Here is a 20,615-nt window from a genome sequence, read left to right on the forward strand (position 1 = left end):
TACAGTATGCATGACTGTGCTCTGTTAATGGACAGAACCTTTCAGCCCCCGTCTCTCATGAAGACAGTTTCAACAGGTCCTTTTAACCAATAGGATCAGTCCATTTAGTAGTCTTGCAGCTCACATCAAACTGGTAAGGTGCTGGGTTCATCCTTGAGCAAGACGCCCGACACCTATAACTGCTCCTTAATGACATGTATCCTATCTCAAATTCAGTGCTATACCGATAAAAAGCCTCTGCTTTAAATACGGAACCGCAACATAGGACTAGTAGGATGTCAAGCTCACGCATGAGAACTCGGCCAACCTCACCTGAACTCTGACTACATCCTGTAGTCATTTCAACACGAGCCTTTTTTTATACGCTTGCCTAATCAACGTTTATATCTTGAAAGACAAACTAGAACACACACGCGCGCGCGCGCGTGCGCGGTGGAAGTGATCAGTGAGGATGTGCGCACAAAAGTGCACACAGAGGACACGAGCACTTTGTCCGCGTGCTGTTGCCCACTCCACTCTTCCCCATAATGCTCACGTGCACACGGCTGTGCTCCTTTCAGTGTGACGTCAATCCCTGGATTTCAAGAGCACTTCCAGGCATCGGCGGATGGGTCGTTTTAACAAACTGCAGACAAACAATACAGCAATACAGAGGAAAGCACTGCCCGTACATTATTTATGGGAAGCTAAAAATCGCTGTTTGCGTGTTTTTGTTTATTGTGTTTTGCTAATCTTTTGTTATGACGAAGCAGTGCATCCGGTGCGGTAGGCCTACCTTCACCGTTGATTTTTGTGTCCTGTTCTTTGCTTGCGTGCGTGCGTGCGTGCGTGTGTGTGTGTGCAAAACTGCTAAAGCGCTTGTGTGCTTTTGTGTGTGTGTGTGTGTGTGTGTGTGTGTGTGTGTGTGTGTGTGTGTGTGTGTGTGTGTGTGTGTGTGTGTGTGTGTGTGTGTGTGTGTGTGTGTGTGTGTGTGTGCACGCGCGTGCGTGCGTGCGTGGAGATAGACATCCCCGAGTCCCCCGCTTCCAAGAGGCCCGGTTGAGTTGAGTTCTTGTGAAAGGAGAGGAGAGTGGCAGGAGGAGAAGAGAGACCCCAGACAACCGCTGCCCTCACACACCTCCACCCGTCGGGCCGCGTGGCTTCTTTCGGAGAAATCAGACGCAGTCCTTGGTGTAATGCTTTGATTCCACCCAGCACCACAAACGTTTGCAACCAAGTGCATATCGAAACCAAGAACCAAACAACCCGTAAGTGCGCTTCAATAAACGTCACTGCTGTGTGTGAAAGTTGGAAAAGTCAAGCGGGCCTATACTGTGAAAAAGCATCGCTTTTTTTTTTTTTTTTTTACCTGTCGTAGCCACATCCTCTACTCTACACAGAACTGCGTGAGGTAAACACGACCTCGAGAGGAATCAGGTAGTCATGACCGCATGTTCACACACACACACACACACACACACACACACACACACACACACACACACACACACACACACACACACCTGCACAAACCAGACACACACACACACACACACACACACACACACACACACACACACACACACACACACACACACACCTACACAAACAATCATGCAAACACACACAACAGGTAGTTTATTTTTCGATTATGTTGCTAAACACTCTGTAGAGTCTGTTATTTTCTTTTGTCAGTATTTCCAATTTCATGGATATATAGCTTCCAGATTAAAGTAGCTAACTTGGTGAGCGGTCACTAAATGGCTAGGCCTGTATGACAAGCCACTCAACTAATGTTGAACTATAAAGCCCCAATAAGTACATTTGACAAAGTGACTAAGACAGCTGAATCAGAAACATTTTAATTGCAATTTTAAACAGGTTGTGAAGAAGATTCATATTTTTTGTTTATCAAATAAATATTTTAATGTAAAGGCCTACATCATTTACTATTCAAATGGTTATCAGTAACTTCAAATATCTTAGGCATAGGTTTAGGCTAGGCTACTATTCAAACTATTGATTCCTTTTTGTATAACATATTTGATTTATAGTTGTTCTTGTCTTATTCATTATGACCAAAACCACTGAAATGGTTACCAGCATGGAATTTTGATCAGTAGAATATATCCTACATATTAAAACTGTTTTTAATTATGATAACTCATGTTGAAGTCGCTTATTCTGCTTGCAAAGGCGAGGTCTACCTATCAAAAAAAAAGAAATGAAAGCGTACATTTATGTGTTTACCCGTGTACCTTGTCATTTTTCACTCGATGGCGCCTCCCGCTGTTTGAAGAGTGTACTGCGTGTGAATGTAATCGGTGATCTCTGTGATTGCTTTAGACACAGTTACATCAAGTACACAGGACTTTGCGTTTCTCACATTGGTTCCCCTTTGTACAGAACCTAGTCCTGCCCCCGAAGTTATCCGAAACACAGCCCGATAATTAGAATCTACGGTTGGGAGCCACTAGACATTTTACTAGCCACACATCATGTAGCCCCATGCTTACCACCCCCACAGCCTAAAGAGCAGTGAGCTCCATTGTAGTGGACTACTTAATGATCCTTAATGGGTCTTATCACCATAGGGGCCATGCTGGGTCGGGGGGGAAAATGATGCGTTTAGAAGGGAGATGGCCGATAGTTGAACAAGGCCCATACAGCAGCTGACATGGTCTAGAGTTACCGTGTGCAGCCACAGAATGCATCCAGAACACAGTGGCTGCCTAAATAGCGCCCCTTATGTAAGTTGGGTGGCAGTTGGCCTCCAGACCATAATAATCCCTTAGTAACTGTGCCGGTCATGTGCTCCTCCTATCAGATTGTTTCTAGCCCAATCAATGTGGAACCGAGCGTCAGTGTTCAGTGATGAATATTCAGCTTTTTTGGTGGCAACTATTGTCAGTTGATTTCCCTGAAAAGAGCTCTCATCAACCGACACTGATTGTTAAATCGCTAGTGTCGATTTTCCTCTTTCAGTAACAACAGATCAGTGTACTTTTCTGCTCTGTCAAACCTTGTAGTTATAAAATGGATCCAATATGTCCTGTGGGAAATTGAGCGTATGCAAGTTTGGACTGTGTGTGTGTGTGTGTGTTCTCTTTACATTATACATACACACATGCATGCGTTTGCACACACATGTAGACACAGCTACTCTCTCTTGCACACACACGCACGCACACACACACACACACGCACACACACACGTAACCAAACACACGCAAGTCTGGGAAACGTGGAGAAGTTTGTTAATTATTAATAATAAATGATTAATAATTTAGTTATTTATTAATACCTGACCCTGAACACCATTGTCAAAATACTATAAACTTTCATACACAATATAGTATTAAGTAAGGACTGTTGTTCAATCGGTTTTAAATAGATGGAATTTTGAGTCTTTAATGAGTAAGATGACCAATGAATGGCGCAGTGTCTTGGTTCACTCATATTAAAGGTTCAACACCCACAGCTCACTAGGAAGACACCAGGTTGTTTTCAGAACATGGTTCTGATGGTATAACAGTGATATAATGTTGGTATATCACTTGACCATTCAGGCCAAATACACATCAACTTTCTCATTTTTCCCATGATATATCCATGGGGTCATGTCAGGCCTAATTCAATATTGACAGTATTTAAATGTAAACCAATAATTACTATACATTTTTGTCTGCTTACTGCATACTGCTGTATTTACTGCTGTTAGTTGGGCTAGTTTTTCGCGTGTTTTTCACCTTTGGTTGGTTGCTTAGTAGCCAGTGTGCTTATAAGGTTGGTTTGGTCAGGGGGCATTGTCACTCCCTGGAGCTTGCACTTAAACGGAGCCTGGGTCTGTTGAAGGTGGCATTGCTGTTTTTAGGCTGTGATAGCCATAGGATAGGATAGGTACATTGTATTTATTTATTTATTTTTCTTTTCTTTTCACCTTTGGTTGGTAGTTTGGTAGCCAGCGTGCTTGTAAGGTTGGTTTGGACAGGGGCCTCTGAATATGTGTTTTCCTTGGATTTTGGCACAAGGGATTATAACATCTGATCCTGTGTATTAATGAAACAGGATATCCATATCCAACGTTCATGAAACCACATAAATAACATGGGAAGAATGAGAATGTTTCTTTGTTACTCAATGGTGCACACAAGTGTTAACATGGCAGTACGATGAGTAATGGGGGTTATTGCCAATGTTAAACATTAGTTCTGCTGTTGTATTTGTTTACAACAACAAAAAAGGTTAAAAGTCTGCTTAACAGTGAAACGTGATTTTATAAAGGTGTCTTTATAAAGGTATCTCTCCATTCATGTTTATCAGTGCATCATTCATAAGATAGTTGCGGGAGCTGAAAGATTGCAATAAACAGAAACAATATATAATTGATCCGAAGTGTATTGGCATTGTAATCGACTAAAAAGAGGAACCTAGGAAAGTCATTAGTCACCTTTTTTTTGGTTGTACTAAGCTACGAATGGACAAAGCACTCGTAGGGGGGAACAGCACACACGCACACACACAGCACACAGAGAAGTGAGTTTAAAACGTGAACTATCTTAAAAAAACAACAACTGACTACCTCTCAGGGTTCTGGGGCCAACAGGATCCCGACAAAATGGGCCCCGGGGTCCACTGTCCGGGGGCCCCCGGGGGGGTCAGGAGGCCAGGGGTCAGGGGTCAGGGTTAGACTACTGTGTGTTTGCACCCACAGAGAAGCGTGGGTAGAGACATTCCAGAGGGTCATTACGGTGCTCAGCTCAGGTCAAAGGTGTTCCTGCAAAGAAATCTCCTCTGAGATGCTGCTTGTGATTGTAACTGTTTGTTTAGTTTCATCAATCTCGCCGCACACACAAACAAACACACACACACACACACATCATTAATATAATTGAGGTTTTCTTTTTGAGTTTCAGATAAAGCTTCCTTCTCTTCTGGTTATCTCCAACAGTCTGTTATCTAGCTGACTGACAGCTGTGTGTGTGTGTGTGTGTGTGTGTGTGTGTGTGTGTGTGTGTGTGTGTGTGTGTGTGTGTGTGTGTGTGTGTGTGTGTGTGTGTGTGACTGTGTGTCTTTGTGTGTGTTGGGGTGTGGGTCTGTGTGTGGTCATGTTTGCATGTGTGTGTATGCTTGTAGCGTGCAAGTGTATGAGTGATTGTGTGTGTGTGTGTGTGTGTGTGTGTGTGTGTGTGCGTGTGTGCGTGTGCGTGTGTGTGCGTGTGTGTGCGTGTGTGTGTGTGCTTGCATGCATGCGTGCCTGTGTGTGTCTGTGCCTGTGTGAGGGGGCGGTTTTGGCGTTTGATTGACATACCAGTGATGAATACACAGAGGGGGGGGTGAAGGGTGAGGGTCGGGGGGGTCAGCGTCCCACAGAGGGGGGAGGAGGGTGGGGGTCTTGTTAACGAGGAGGGATGGGTGGAAGGTAGAGCAGAGGGTCCTCTCAGCTTCATCCTTCACGTATTGATCCACACACAAAGGAAAGCATTATCATTGCTATTACATGTATTACATTCCAATTGGAGCGTTCATGTCGCCACTTAAATGGCAATTCTGCACTCGTCATGTGGATTTATATCTGGTCACGTCGTGGTGGTCCAACAAGAACATGTATTGATCCGTTTCATTGTGTTCCTGCTGGCCCAATAGCCTTAATTGTCCTGACGACGTCCAAACTAAGCATCCGAATGCATTTTTGATGGGCTGAAAATGTCTAAAACTGTAGGTGTGACAGACTACCGCTAGATGTCGCCCTGCTTCAGCGTTTAGCCAGCACCGTTGTCACGTTCTCACTTCCTCACACACAAGTCCACGGACACGCTCACGCACACGCATAACACACGCCACGGAGACACACATACACACACACACACACACACACACACACACACACACACACACACACACACACACACACACACACACACACACACACACACAGCATTATATTGTTAAACGTACTCTCTTCGTTGAACTAAACCCTACAATTGTAACGTATGTGTGTGACCTTTTTCAATTTGCCAATGCTTCGGTGAAACTTGAACATGTATGTCCAGACTCATACGCGGGGGGAGAGGCAGCAGCGACGGGAATGCACGCCTGTGTCCGTGCAGCCTGGCCTGTCAACAGAGTAGTGGATTGCGTAATGTTATCTACACTTGGAACTGGTGTGGCGTGCACGAGCGTTTCGTTCCCAATGTCAAACGGCATAGCGTAAAACTTTAAAAGGTGCACTATACTATACAACAGCGTTATGCACATGTCGAAGGTGATCTCTGTCCGACTCATCCTCCGCTAGTAGCCTAGTCTGCGCTGGGCAGCCTTTAACAGACATGCACAATGATTGCCATTGTACGTTTCTGTTACTATGCCTCACACGGTGCACGGCGCGCACGCACGCACCCACGCACGCGCACACACACACACACACACACTACACACTACACACACACACACACACACACACACACACACAGTTTTCCCCCCTCAAACTACATGCAGACGCAGTATATGCTCGGGGTTAGCCGAGTTTACCAACCACGCCACGCCCCCACGGTCCAGCTGGTGGCAACACTCTCGGTGACATCATCGCCGTGTTCGGTTATTGGTTTAAGGACAGTTCACACCTGCCCAATCGACTATCAGCAAAGTGACGTCAGCCAACACGGTCCCGTTCGGTTTCTGTTGAGTGGGCGGAGCGGCGCAATTACCGACGTCAGAGCAGGCGAAATGCAGCGCTGCGATTGGTCGCGCGCCTCGGAGTTAGGGTCTGTTGCTGAGAGAGAAAAAAGAGGGAGAGAGACAACAGTTGCAAGGGAGATATATCCCACGGTTGCAGCCTGGAGATGTCCGCTATACCTCAGGCAGACCCGTTACAAAACCTCGTGTTGTTAAATCTGAATTCTCTGTCGGCCGTGCCGCTTTCTCGTGGTCACCCTAAATGTTTTCCTTAATTTAAGTGTTTGCATTGTTCTTCGTATTTTTCCACACCCTATAGGTAAGAATAACTAAAGAAGGTAATGTGCCGCTTTAACTTTGGTTGTACTCTTGTGTCTGTACGGGGAGAGCGATGTATGAGCGCCGTTTGCCCAGGGAAGGCACTTGTGCTGTCAATTATGGTAAACATACACTTTTTACGAAAGGAGGGGGGACTCGTGTGTTTCTATTGGCTCCCGCTGGCTGTTCCCTCCCCTCGACCCGCCCACATACTGTTCCTATGGTTCCCAATGCCCCGATTGGATACTGTAAAGTATGGGACAGAGCGCCGGCATCGCCAAGCATTCTTCTACCATTGGCTGAACCGTCCCGTCAATCAACTGGACTTTGACAGCTTTCCACGCCCTTTAGCCTCTAACTTCAACGCTGATAAGCTACTGTACCTGTCACCCACCTCTGATTGGTCAGTTCACCCAGCTGTTAGTGGTTCATTCACCATTTTGTGACTGTAGTGGAAATGAGACTGATAGTTTTTTTTATCCGTGTTTGAGTTGCTGTGGGAAAAAGACATGTTTGGCGGAGGAAAAGTAGTGTAAGTTTGGAGCCCCCCACAGATGTCGCCGACCGCCAGTGGATGTCGTTGGGAGTTGGTCCGGAGTCTTCGCCATCTGCATGATTGGAGCATAAATCTTTCTCTTCCGAAGTAAAAAAAAAAAAAAAAAACGTCCATTGTGGGGTAAGTTGAAACAAAGTTAGCAAGGTTATAAAGCTCAGTCGACGTGGATTGTATTGACCAGAGAGAGGCGAACGTTGCACTGGACGGTTTTCCAATGGGCGGCAGCATAGTGTGCAAAAAGAAAAGCGGTGACACGGCGGGCAAGAAGAGACGAGGTAAAGGCGAGCAGAGGGCTGGTGGGAGTGCAGAGCCGAAAACTTTGTCCAATGTTTTTACTGCAGTCTGATGGGCGTGCAGGGACACTTGGGACCGAGTTGGTCATGAACACAGCAGCCTTGTTGTTATGTAACAATTGTCCTCAGCATAAGTTTACGAGTTTGCCCAGAAAAGGGGCTCCCGTTGTAAGCGATCCGTTGTGGGAAAGCGACGATGATCTCCCCTCTCTCTCCCCACCCCCCACCCCCTAACATCCGACTGTTTATTAACATGTTACAATCGTGCATAGTTCATAAAACGCATCGGTCAAATTAGACGCAACACGAGAACATTTCGCCGCATTTCCTTGTGGACGCGGGGCTGCTGTCGGCGATATGTCACTACGGTGTTTGTCTGCCAACGTTGCGTACTACGATTACTACTACAAGCGCCGCTACTACCAATACTAACGCCGTAGTGCATAGTAGAGCGAACCACTCCGACGGACGCACAGCTTTTCTGCCTTGTTCCACTTTGATACATCTACACAGGGTTCAAAGAACACACCCGTTCAGGCGAGATGTTCTGCAGCGGGGGGGTGGGGGGGTTCCACTCGATTTAAATCGACATTGTAACACATTTACACGCCGACATCCAGCACACATTTTCTTTAGGTCCATCGACTCGACACAGGTTGTTTGCTTGTTTTTTTTTCTCTTTTTTTTTGGACTGTCCGTGATCACGGCAAGACCGAGCGAGTGGCGCGAGTCGGAACATTTGACATTGTGTGTTTGGAGGCTCTCGTGCTGCTCCGCTCAGCGCGAGCAGCGGACGACCAGAAAGACCGGGAAACGCAGCAGCGCATTCCTCGCTTTCTCGGCTTCCCCCCCCCCCCCCCCCCCCCCCCCCCACACACACACACACACACACTCTCTCTCTCGACTACACTCCACTTTTCCTGATATAGAAAATAATACACAACGATGGCATTTTTTTTTCGACTTCTCTTGACATTTTCATCTGAACAGTTTCAAACACTTTATTTTATTCTATATTCTGTTACATTTCTTAGACCCATAGTCACACACACACACACACACACAGGCCTACAATTTGTGTTATATCGTTTGACAGACATTCAGGGCCAGTGCACGTATATTGTAGGCTTACACAGATGCAGTAAAAAAAAATGCATACATCATGCCTGTTCACTTGTCTCCGCATTATTGTCGTTTTTAGGCAAAGAGGGCACTCGGGTGACGTATAGGGCACCGGCCTGCTGAAAGATGCTGTCCATTCAAGTGGCGTGTGTATTGGCATCCCTGCCACGCTGCCCCTTTCCCTAAAACACAGAGCAGTTGCCTCTAATCCATATGCCTCATACACGCTCATCGATGCACAAGCCTACATTTTTATTTCCCACCAACAATACCGTGCGACACACGGACGACCGGGAGGCCAGGCAGCTGTCCATATCCATAAAATATCACCACAGATGCAAAGCGTGCGAACCAAACCTTACACACACACACACACACACTCACATACACTCACACACACACACACACACACACACTCAAACATACATTCACACGTTTCACGCACACACTCAAACAAACCCACGCACACCTAAAGACAGTTTATTTGAATTGGCTTGTCACAGGATGCACGGTGTCATCGCTCTGCCGGCGTTTTGGACTCCAGAGAATGAATTAGTGACGGTGGCTGTTGTGTCCTGGCCTCCGCGGTGTGTGGTCTCTTAGTCACTCCAGCGCTGCGTTAGTTAGTTAGTTAGTTAGTTAGTTAGTTAGTTAGTTAGTTAGGCTCTGTCTTACCTGAGCCGTCCAGATGATCTCTCCATCCACCGCCCTCCCTTTATAGCCCCGTTCCCCTTCACACACACACACACACACACACACACACACACATAGACACACACATGCACACGTAAACACACAACACACACACACCTACACCTACACACACACACACACACACACTGTGTCGATCAGGGCACATCTCCATAACATAGGGTTCCAGATCACACACACACACACACACAGTGAATTATAAATGCAGCTACAAACGCTCACACTCTCCCGCTGAGCCACGGTTGTTGCGACGGAGGAACAGGCTGTGTGTGTGTGTGTGTGTGTGTGTGTGTGTGTGTGTAAACTGGCATCGGGTGGTGGGTGTACCAGGGTTGTGTAGTGTGATAATAAATCGCAGTGTAATAGGAGCGCACTAAGACACAAGGAGACGCTACCCCAAGCACTAATGTTCAAACCAGCTTTCCTCATTAAGGGCATCTCCTGTGTGTGTGTGTGTGTGTGTGTGTGTGTGCGTGTGCGTGTGTCGTGTCTGTTTGCGTGTGTCATCATCATAAGTGTGTGTTTTGGGTATGTGTGTGTCATGAGTGTCGGTGTTGACCGTGTGTGTGCGTGTGTGTGTGTGTGTGTGTGTGTGTGTGTTTGGAATATGTGTGTCATGCGTGCGTGTGTGTGTGTGTGTTTGGAATGTGTGTGTCATGCGCGCGCGTGTGTGTGTGTGTGTGTGTTGGGAATGTGTGTGCTGATCGTGGCCACCGTATACTCTTGATGTGACATCACCTTGGATTCCCTCCATTCTGGGAGCGAATGGTTTCAGTGCGACCGGTCGTCCTGTGTGTCCGCTCCGTGTTGAAGAGCCGGTGGTCGGCGCTTCTGTTTATCATTTATCTCTGTAGGCATCGGGTCGTACCATAGCACCACCAGCTGTACCACTAGAACCAGACCTAATGCACGGGCACATCGTAGTAACGTTGTAATTACAGATGAGCACAATGTAGACCAGTCATCACAAAAAGCCGGGCTGATTGACTTTTTAGAGATATTGTAGCCTAGGTATTTTATTGTAATTAGTGCGTTAGTGTTGCTGTCATGTGAGTTTGTGTCTAAACGCGAGGGGCATCAGGGGGGGGGCATACAGGGGTAGTTGTTGCCAGTATAGAGTCTAATGTGAGGCATGTCCCTGCATGTCCTGACATGTTCCCATTGGCTACTGACGTGTACATGCTCTGATACACTTGTGAGGGAAACTGGTCTTCAGAATGGCACAGCGATATCACAGGTCGTCATCACAGTATCTGTGATTACTGTAATACTGTATCCATATCACAACGTCTGAACACACATGCACAAGCACACGGGGACACTGGAGTTACACAACAACGGGCATTTTTAACATTACAAAGAGCGCATTGTGTGTGTGTGTGTGTGTGTGTGGTGTGTGTGTGTGTGGGGGGGGGGGGAGATGTGTGTGTGCGTGTGTGTGTGTGTGTGTGTGTGTGTGTGTGTGTGTGGGGGGGGGAGATGTGTGTGTGCGTGTATGTGTGTGTGTGTGTGTGTGTGTGTGTGTGTGTGTGTGTGTGTGTGTGTGTGTGTGTGTGTGTGTGTGGGGGGGGGAGATGTGTGTGTGTGTATGTGTGTGTGTGTGTGTGTGTGTGCGTGTGTTTGTGTCTGTGTGTGTATTTGTCTTACCATACAGAGTTAAATTAGTGTTGAATGACTTGTAACGTGTGTTTATTACACCTAACAGACTTGCATTTTTGGAGAAGCCAGGCCTAGCCGTGAAGGAACTATGTGATCGCCCATTAACAAGCTTCAAGTTGGATTTACTCAGAGGTCACTATTACAGCAACACTACCGACTATTTATTCAACTTGGACCAGAGTAAACCTTGTTGGATTCTCTTTTTTTTTTTTTTTTCCTGATATTGAACCAGGGTGATAGTATAATCTAGAAACATAGGATTCTGAGGTATATTCTGGTTGTTCAGGTAAAATATCTTTAGGTTTTCACAAAACACAGTTGTGACGGCTGGTTAAGGTAAGCAGCCGTTGTCGTTTAAGTGGTACGTAAAACACAGATTTAACAAAGTCCTTTTACTATTACAGCATTGTAGGAAAAACTTACAAGGCAGTTTATCGTGGAGGCTAATGAATTTTAAAGTACAAATTTCCCCCTATACATTAATAAATTATTTAAATTATGACTGAGACATAAAGGCTCTCCATTGACCTCGTAAAAAATGTCTTTATAAAAAATAAAAAAATTATTAAAAAAATGTAATCTAGGTGAGTGTAACCTCAGATTTGTGCACAGGATGCACGTTGTCCATTTTATTACCTTGAAAAGTTCAGAATGACTAATCGCTAACTCAGAATCACACGGAATAAACACAAAAACACACACACACACACACACAGTCGTGTAGGTACACAAACACGTAAACTTGCACGCAACAAAAAAAAACACGCGTATCCTGTCTGCTTATCAGTACTCGCCCAAGGGTATTTTGGGAAGTCATAAGCACGACCAAACACATATTTTCGGGCTGACATCAGATCCTAGTCAGTCAGCCAGGGAAACCATTAACCAACCAACAAGAGCATCAGCCAGTTAAGATAGTCTGGCAGCCATTCAGCCATTCAGTCATTCGGTCAACCCTAAAGCACAGAAATATTCTGCTTTTATTGCTCCATTTTTGACTCTGTTGATCTGTGATGGTGAACGGGCCTGTGTTACAGAACACACTCTGGCTTACTGGGGCCGCCTATTGAGACCACGAATGGATGGGAGGATTTTTTATTTGTAAATATAAATAAATATATAAATATATATATATATATATATATATATCCTTCCACAGCCAGAATCAAAGGTTATATGTAATATATGACTCGAATTTACAGAATTGACTTTATTTGAATGCATTGTGAGTGGGCGACAGGAGCACGACCTGTCAGCCTCTGAGTCACATGACACACTTACGTTAAACACTTTCACGTACCTCACACACGCCGCCACTGCAGGGGGTGCCCAGCATGCAGCAGGGGGGGGAACGCGTCACATGGGGGAGCTCAGCAGCTGAGTGGGAGAATCACCCTGGGAGTTGATTAGTTATGCTGGAATATCACTCTCATACCACAGGATGTAGGATCTGATTGGTTCAATCGTTTTTTTTGCGTCAATCAAATGGTTGAATAGACATAGTCAACTTGTAGTTCACAAAGGGGAGACTGAGAAACTGTCCCCGTGTCTCCGACCGGATGTGTGTGCGCTTTGGCCACTGCGTGTGGCCACTGTGTGAGCGCGCGCGCATGTGTGCGTGCGCGTGCGTGCGCGTGCGTGTGTGTGTGTGTATGTGTGTTTTTTGCATGAATTCAGACATTGCTGTGATCATGGTTCGCAGTGTGTGCAGGTTTTGTGTGTAAAGTACGAGCAGGCAGGTTACCGACGTCAGTGCTGTGTGTCTGTCTGTGTGCTTGCTCTCCTTTTTTAGCCCGGCGCCGGTCGGTGGATGTGCCAGATCATTTTATTTTCTCTCGCTAATCACGCCATGACAGATATATAAAAAAAAAAAAAAAAGTTTCCTTTGGGCAAAATATATGTCTTCATCTGCCAGAAGGGAAACGCAGAAAAAAGGAGGACAGCGAATGACTGAAAGACGACACCAGAGAGGGCCAAGGCCGAGACAGAGAGGGAAGTAGACGGTGTGAAAACAGACATGGAAATTCCCAGTAACTACACGCATAATCTGTTTTATACAAACAGCTGGTCCATCTTGCTGAGCTCTCCCTCTCTCTCTGTCTGTCTCTGTCTCTCTTTCTCTTGTCTGTCTGACTCTCTGTCTCTCTCCCCCTCTCTCTCTCTCTCTCTCGGTCTCACTCTCTGTCTCTCTCCCCCTCTCTCTCTCTCTCTCTCTCGGTCTCACTCTCTCTCTCTCGGTCTCTCTCTCTCATTCTGTTACAATGTAGGGTGACCTTAAACCAATCACCTCCAGCCTTTTTCTACTTAATGGGAGCTTAAGAGAGAATTGGAAGACGTAGATCAAAAAGAGATAAGAGTTTCTGTACGGCGTGTGTTTGATGAGGAGTGACCTTGAGAATGTTTCTCCTCACGTGATTGGTTTACTTTTGCGTTTTCTAAAAATGCTGGAAATGATTGTGAGGCCTACAGACACAAAACACACGCACGCACGCACGCACACACACACACACACACACACACACACACACACACAAATACACTATTATTTTCTAATATAAAAGACATTTAAGGTTTACTCATTATTGGTTATTGTTTAATATTTGTATATATGCTTTTTGTATTTTTTTATGTCCAATTTATTTTTTATTTTTAAAATAATTACAGATTTATTTCATATTCATTATGGACTGTTAATTAAATGTATTTATTAATTGTTAAAAATAGATTATAATGAAATTACATCAATTTTAGAAAGTTTGCAATTCTCTGTCACACACACACACACACACACACACACACACACACACACACACACACACACACACACACACACACACACACACAGCCAGCTGATATTGGATTGGTCCAACATGGAGGGGGGGGGGGGGGAATGGGAGCTCATTCGACGCCTGTAGGAGTAGTGCAGAGCAGCGCACTTTGAGCCATGACATCATTTCTAATCGCAGCTAATTCTGACGATGAAGATAATAAATGACCACCTGTCCTCCTCCTCTCTCTCTCTCTCTCTCTCTCTCCCGGTTTTCCTCTCTCTTTCTCTCTCATCTCTCTCTTTTTTTTTTTTTTACCAGCCTGCAGTGCAGAGAAAGAGCAAGGGCACAGAACGCGGGCATAGGGGGGGGTGTGGAGACAGAAAACACGCCAGAGAAAGAAGGAAGAAGAAAGACGAGAACGGACAAAAGAACAAGAAAGCGAACAAATATCAAGAGGTGCCTTGGAAGAAAAAAAAGAAACGAAAAAAAAAAAAACATCCAGAAATCTCAAGTGCCATGGCGCTCCGAGCGCTTTGAAGTGGAAGCGACCCCGCCAGGCGGCGCCGCAGGCCCGACCGCCGACCGGCCCACCGCCGGACCGGAGCGCATGAGGCCCGTGAAGAAGCAGGGCGGACGGGCCCCTCCGTCGGGGGGGGGGCGGGGCCGGGGGGGTGGCAGGAGGAGGGGGGCCGCCGCCGCCGCCGCCGCCACCTCCACCTCCCACCAGGGGTCTAACCCGGAGAAGGACACCAGGAGGGAGCGGGTCAGGAGGGAGAGAGGAGGTCAGCAGGCCGCCGTCGCCGCCGCCGCCGCCGCGCTCCGCAAGGAGCCCCCGGTCGTCACGGCCGGCAGCGTCGCCCCCAGGAGGAAGGAGGAGTCGTCGAAGGAGGCGCAGAAAGCGGCGGCGGCGGCGGCGGCAGAGAAGAGCCGGCGGGGGGTCGGGGAGGAGAAGACGACCACCACCACCACCACCACGACGGAGGCGGAGGAGAAGGGGAAGTCCCCGGGGACCAACGGCGACGTCACCTCCTCCTCCTCCTCCTCCCGCCGCAGCACGACCCCGGCCGCCGCCGCCACCTCCTCCCCGGCCGCCGCGCCCGTTCCCAGCGGCGCCGCCGTGACCCCCACCACCGCCGCCGCCGCCGCGCCCACGCCCGTCTCCGGCCGTCTCGACGCCACGACGGCGGTCTCTTCCCTGGCAACCCACGTCTCCAAGCGCACTATGACCCCGACCATAGCGACCTCTACGCCGGCGCCCGCCTGCAGCAGCGGCGGCGGCGGCGGCGGCCCCACCACCACTTTGACCCCGCCGACCACACTGACCTCCGCCCCGATGCCTTTGTCGAACCACAGCGCGACCCCGACCACAGCGACCTCTGCGACCGCCGGCGCCCCGCTCCCCGGCGCCGCCGCCGCCGCCGCCGCCGCCGCCCCGCCCCCCGGCACGGTGGCCTCCCACTCCAGCAGGAAGACGGCCACTTTTAAGGCCCGCGTTCCCAAGAAAAAGTACACGTACGAGCACTTTGTGAGCAACGGCGGCGGCGGCGCCCTCGCCAGCATCATCCCTACCTCCTCCTGCCCGGTGCTGATGCAAAGCAGTTACCACGGCGACGACGTGGGCAGGGCCGGCTTGACGCCCAGGAGCAACGGCGGCAGCTCCGTCGCCGCTGGCAGTGGCCCGAGCGCCGGCGGACGCGGCGCCGACGGCGCTAGCGGCGCGCACGCCGGCCGCCGCGGTGACAGTAGTACTAGCAGTAAGAGCATCAGCAGCGGCGGCGGCGGCGGTACGGTTCATCCCAGCTCAGGTTATAAGCCCCCGGCGCCGAAAGAGCACAGCACAGCGCCGGAGACCACGCCCCCCGGCGGCGGCGGCGGCGGCGGCGGCCCCGCGTCGGAGGCCCCCGCCAAAGCACCCCCCCCGCGAGAAAGAGGGTCTCCCCCCGCCGCCGGGGAGACCCAGACAGAGGGCCCGCACCACCGCAGCACCTCGGCCCCCCGGTCGCCCTCCACGGACACGGCGAGCGAGAGCTCCGCCGACCTGGACGCCAAGGAGGAGGAGGAGGAGGAGGAGGAGGCGGCGGCGGCGGCGGCGGCGGGGCCCGGCCGCCTCCTCCTCGGCGGCGGCGGCGAGAGGGCGGCGGCGGCGGAGGGGCCGGCCGCTCGCCTCCAGAGCGGCCGCTCCAGGGAGGCCAGCCTGTCGGAGGCCCTGGCCAAGGGCCTGAAGAACCAGAGGGTGCTGGCCCGCCGGTCCCGCAGCAGCAGGGGGGCGGCGGCGGCGGCGGGGGCGGGGGCGGGGGCGGGGGCGGCCGGCGCCAGAGAGGAGAAGGACCCGGCGGCGGGACCCAAGTGCCCGGTGTTCAGCCCGGGCGTGGTGCGGCGGGTGAGCGGCGGCAGCGTGGAGGTCCAGCTCCAGGGCGAGGACGAGGTCCAGGGCCTGGTCCGCTTCCCCTTCCTCTGCGGGGGCCTCGCCGACACGACCTGGTCGCCGTCGGTGCCGGGGGGGGGCGACGGCGGGGCGGCGGCGGCGGCGGCGGTGGACTTCATCTTGGACGCGCCGCCGCCCGGCACCGGGCCCGTCGCCGTGGGGACCAGGGTGTGCGTGCCTTTCGGAGGAGAAGAGGGCCGGCCGGTGGTGTTCCGGGAGGGGGCCGTGTCGCAGGTGGACCCGCACCCGGCCGTGTCCTTCCCCTACCGGGTGCTCCTGGAGGACGAGGCCCGGGCGCCCGCCGCGGGCCAGGCGGTGTGGGTGTCCCGGCAGAGCCTGCGGCTGCTGGCGCCGCCCTGGGACGTCCCGCGGACGGACGGCGGGCGGGAGCGGGCGCGGGAGCTGGAGATGGAGGAGCGGGTGCGGCGGGAGGAGATGGAGGTGGAGAGGGAGGTCTGCCAGCTGAGCATCGGCATGGGGGTGCTGGGGGCCAGCCCCCGCTCGGGGGCCCGCGGCTTCCCCCCGGGGGGGGGGGGGGTGGTGGTGGTGGGGGGGGGCCACTCCTACGTGAGCACGCGCCTGTCCCTGCACGCCGCCGCCGCCGCCGCCGCCAGCCCCGTGTACGGAGACACCGAGCGGCAGACGCAGCCCGACACCCCGGAGGTGGACATGGAGGTGTCCAACTTCACCATGGGCCCCGCGGGGGGCCAGAAGCCCAGCGGCGCCGGGACCCCCCAGCACAGACACATCCTCTCCAAGCCCCCCGGCTACTCCTCCTCCTCGTCCTCCTCCTCCCCTCACCTGGCGGCGGCGCGGGGCCCCCTCTCCGGCCCGCCGCCGCCGCCGCAGCCGCCGCCGCCGCCAACCCCCGTCTCCCCCGCCGCCGCCAGGCCCGAGCTCAGCCTCTCCCGCGGCCCACCAAGCCTCCCGTCCACCAAGACCACGCCCACTCAGACTCCCCCCTCCTCCTCCTCCTCCACGCCCACGCCCACGCCCACCGCCACCACCACCACCTCCTCCTCGCGCTCCCGCACCCCGCTGTCGCTGGCGCAGCAGAAGTACAAGAAGGGCGACGTGGTGTGCACCAACAACGGCATCCGCAAGAAGTTCAACGGCAAGCAGTGGCGCCGGCTGTGCTCGCGGGAGGGCTGCATGAAGGAGTCGCAGCGCCGCGGCTACTGCTCCCGCCACCTCAGCATGAGGACCAAGGAGATGGAGGCGGCCGGCGGCGGCGGCGGCGGCGGCGGCGGTGGCGGCGGCAGCAGCTCGGGGACGGTGACCCCCTCGGACCTGCGGGGGCGGGCGAGCAGCGAGTTCGACTGGGACGACACGTCCCGGGAGAGCAGCGAGGCCAGCAGCCGCGGCGGGGGCGGCGGGGGCGTGGGGGCGGCAGGGGGGGACTCCTCCTCCTCGCGGGGCCCGCGGCTGGCGCTGCCGGCGCTGCTGCTGCCGCACGAGCTGTCGTCGCGCTTCGACATGGACGAGTGCGAGGCGGCCACCATGCTGGTGTCGCTGGGCAGCTCGCGCTCCTGCACGCCGTCCTTCTCGCCCGTCTCCAACCAGTCGCCCTTCTCGCCGGCGCCGTCGCCATCGCCCTCGCCGCTCTTCGGCTTCCGGCCCGCCAACTTCTCCCCCATCACCTCCGCCTCCCCCGTGCCCCCGCCGCCGCCGCCGCCGCTGCCGCCGCACCGGAGGCAGCGGCAGCCCAGCGGACCCCCCGGGGGTGGTGGTGGTGGTGGGGGAGGGGGTGGGGGAGGAGGAGGAGGAGGAGGAGGGGGGAGAGCCAGTGCGAGTGCGGCGGGCGAGCGGGACACGAGACACGCCGCCGCCTCGGGGCTCCAGCCGTCGTCGTTCCACGCCAACCTCACCTTCACCGTCCCCACCAGCACGGCCCCCGGGAAGCGGAAGTCGGACGCCGCCGCCGCTCCGCCCCCCTCCCCCCACCACCACCACCACCACCACGACTACACCCCCAAGACGGAGCAGGAGCCGGGGGACCTCCACAGCTCCTTCCGGGTGCTGTCCCCGCAGACGCAGGCCTCCTACTCGCGCGGCCCCCAGACGCCCGCCTCCTCCTCCTCCTCCTCTCGCCACCGCGGCGGCACCCCCCCCTCCTCCTCCTCCTCCAGCCGGCCCCCGTCCTCCACAGCCTCCTCCTCCTCCTCCCCGCCCCCTCTCCTGATCTCCCCCGTGCCCCCGTCCTCCTCCCTGGCCCCCGACTCCGGAGGAGGAGGGCCCCGCCGGGTGGCGCCGGTCGTCCCCCAGCAGCAGCAGCAGCAGGCCCTCAGGGACTCGCCGGTGATCGTGAGGAACCCCGAGGTGCCGCTGGCCAAGTTCACCGAGGGTCCCGTCGGCAGGGGTGGGGGGGGAGGCGGCGGCGGCGAGGGCCTCCTGCCGCCCAAGACCCCCAAAGAGCCCGGAGGGCTCCTGCCCTTCGCCCCGCTGCCGGTGGCGGGGCTCCAGGTCCCCGTGCCCATCAACGCCGCCTCGGCCAACGGGACCGTCCTGCTCCAGAAGCCGGCCCAGACCCTGGTGCTGGTCTCCCCGGCCCCCAGCTCCCTGGCCGGCCCCCCCGGCGGCGGCGGCGGCGCTAACCCCATACAGACCCTGTCCATCACCGTCAGCAGCACCGCCGCCGCCGCCCCCGGCCCGCTGGGGAAGGAGCCGGACAAGGCGTTCAGAGCGGAGGTCCAGCAGCCGGTGCCCTGTCACCCCTCCCCCACCGCCCTGCTGCCCCTCATCCTGCCCGCGGAGAACCTGCACCCAGCGCCCCGGAAGGACATCATCATAGGACGCCCCGGCACAGGTGAGCTGCCATCGGTTCTTACAGGCGGGAGATTGATAGTGAATGTTTGTATTGGTCCATACAGGTGAATGTTTGTATTGGTCCATACAGGTGAATGTTTGTATTGGTCAATACAGGTGAATGTTTGTATTGGTCCATACAGGTGAATGTTTGTATTGGTCAATACAGGTGAATGTTTGTATTGGTCCAGACAGGTGAATGTTTGTATTGGTCCAGACAGGTGAATATTTGTATAGGTCAATACAGGTAAATGTTTGTATAGGTCAATACAGGTGAAGATAGTATTTGTCCATACAGGTGAAGTTAGAATTGGTTCACGGAGGTGATCATTTGGTTTATAACAGCGAGAGATTGTATTGATTTGCACCGGAGAGGGTTTGTGTAGGTTTGGAGACGGGGGGGATTGTATTGATTGATGCAGGTGAGGGTTCATATTGGTTGATACAGTGGAAGGATCGCGTTGGTCTGTACAGGTGACAGGTACAGCTCTATTTGTGCGTTTGCCGACGAAGGCGCTGAGTATTTAGTTCAAAGGGAAATAACGAGCGTGATCTGTTTCGGAAAAAGAGGTTTGGTACTATTTTAAGTAAACAAGTCGTGCAGTTGGAAGTATCGCGCTCTGTAGTTTGTTAGGACGGAAATCAATGAATTTAATCATTTCAAGGAAAACCGAAAGAAATATATTTTTCAATGATTTATTTTTCTTGGGCTTAGATTCCTCTTCATCTGTTATTCAAAACAATAGGAACAGTCCTCCATAAAACAGCTCCCCTTATTCTCTTTCGTTGTATATACAAATAAAAGGAAAATAATGTTGCTGTAGTGAGAGTGTTCGCTCATGCCCCTGATGCTGAGAAACAAAAGGAGAGAATTTGTTTGCAACACAATTAAATTAAATTAAATTAAATTAAATTCAATTCTATTCTATTTTATTTGCATAGCCCTTAATCACCGTCACAGTGTCAAAGGGCTTAACAGGCCACGTATTTATGACACCTCCCTGACCCAAGCCCCCTCACAGGCAAGAAAAAAAACTCCCTTAATCAGCAAGGAAGAAATCTTGAGAAGAAACGCAGAGTGGGGGGGGTGGTCCGTCCTTCCAGGGACGGCCAGGAGTGCGACGGGTGCCACAATTGACATACATAAATACAGACAAGACATTCAAATTGATGACGGGGTGCCGGCCGGGGTTAACCATGAGGAGAATCCAGGCATCCAGTCGCCAGTCACCGCAACACACTAGAACAGAGAGAATAGTGAATGAGAAAGGGGAAATAGTTCATCAAACGCCAAGCGGCTC

The 20,615-nt window shown here is 52.4% G+C and overlaps 1 protein-coding gene across 1 annotated transcript in view; it reads left to right on the forward strand.

Moving 5' to 3' along the window:
- Positions 1 to 7,460: 7,460 nt before the first annotated feature.
- The window catches only part of cicb (capicua transcriptional repressor b), a 44,850-nt gene continuing 31,695 nt past the window's right edge, over positions 7,461 to 20,615 (forward strand). Inside the window, exons 1-3 of the mRNA XM_084471068.1 lie at positions 7,461 to 7,648; positions 14,403 to 16,149; positions 16,216 to 19,315. Coding sequence (XP_084327194.1) covers positions 14,692 to 16,149; positions 16,216 to 19,315 — 4,558 coding nt within the window. The 5' untranslated portion in view covers positions 7,461 to 7,648; positions 14,403 to 14,691. The remainder of the gene's footprint in view (positions 7,649 to 14,402; positions 16,150 to 16,215; positions 19,316 to 20,615) is intronic.

This window comes from Micromesistius poutassou (genome assembly GCF_964030765.1).
Source record: "Micromesistius poutassou genome assembly, chromosome: 8".
NCBI classification, from domain to species: domain Eukaryota; kingdom Metazoa; phylum Chordata; class Actinopteri; order Gadiformes; family Gadidae; genus Micromesistius; species Micromesistius poutassou.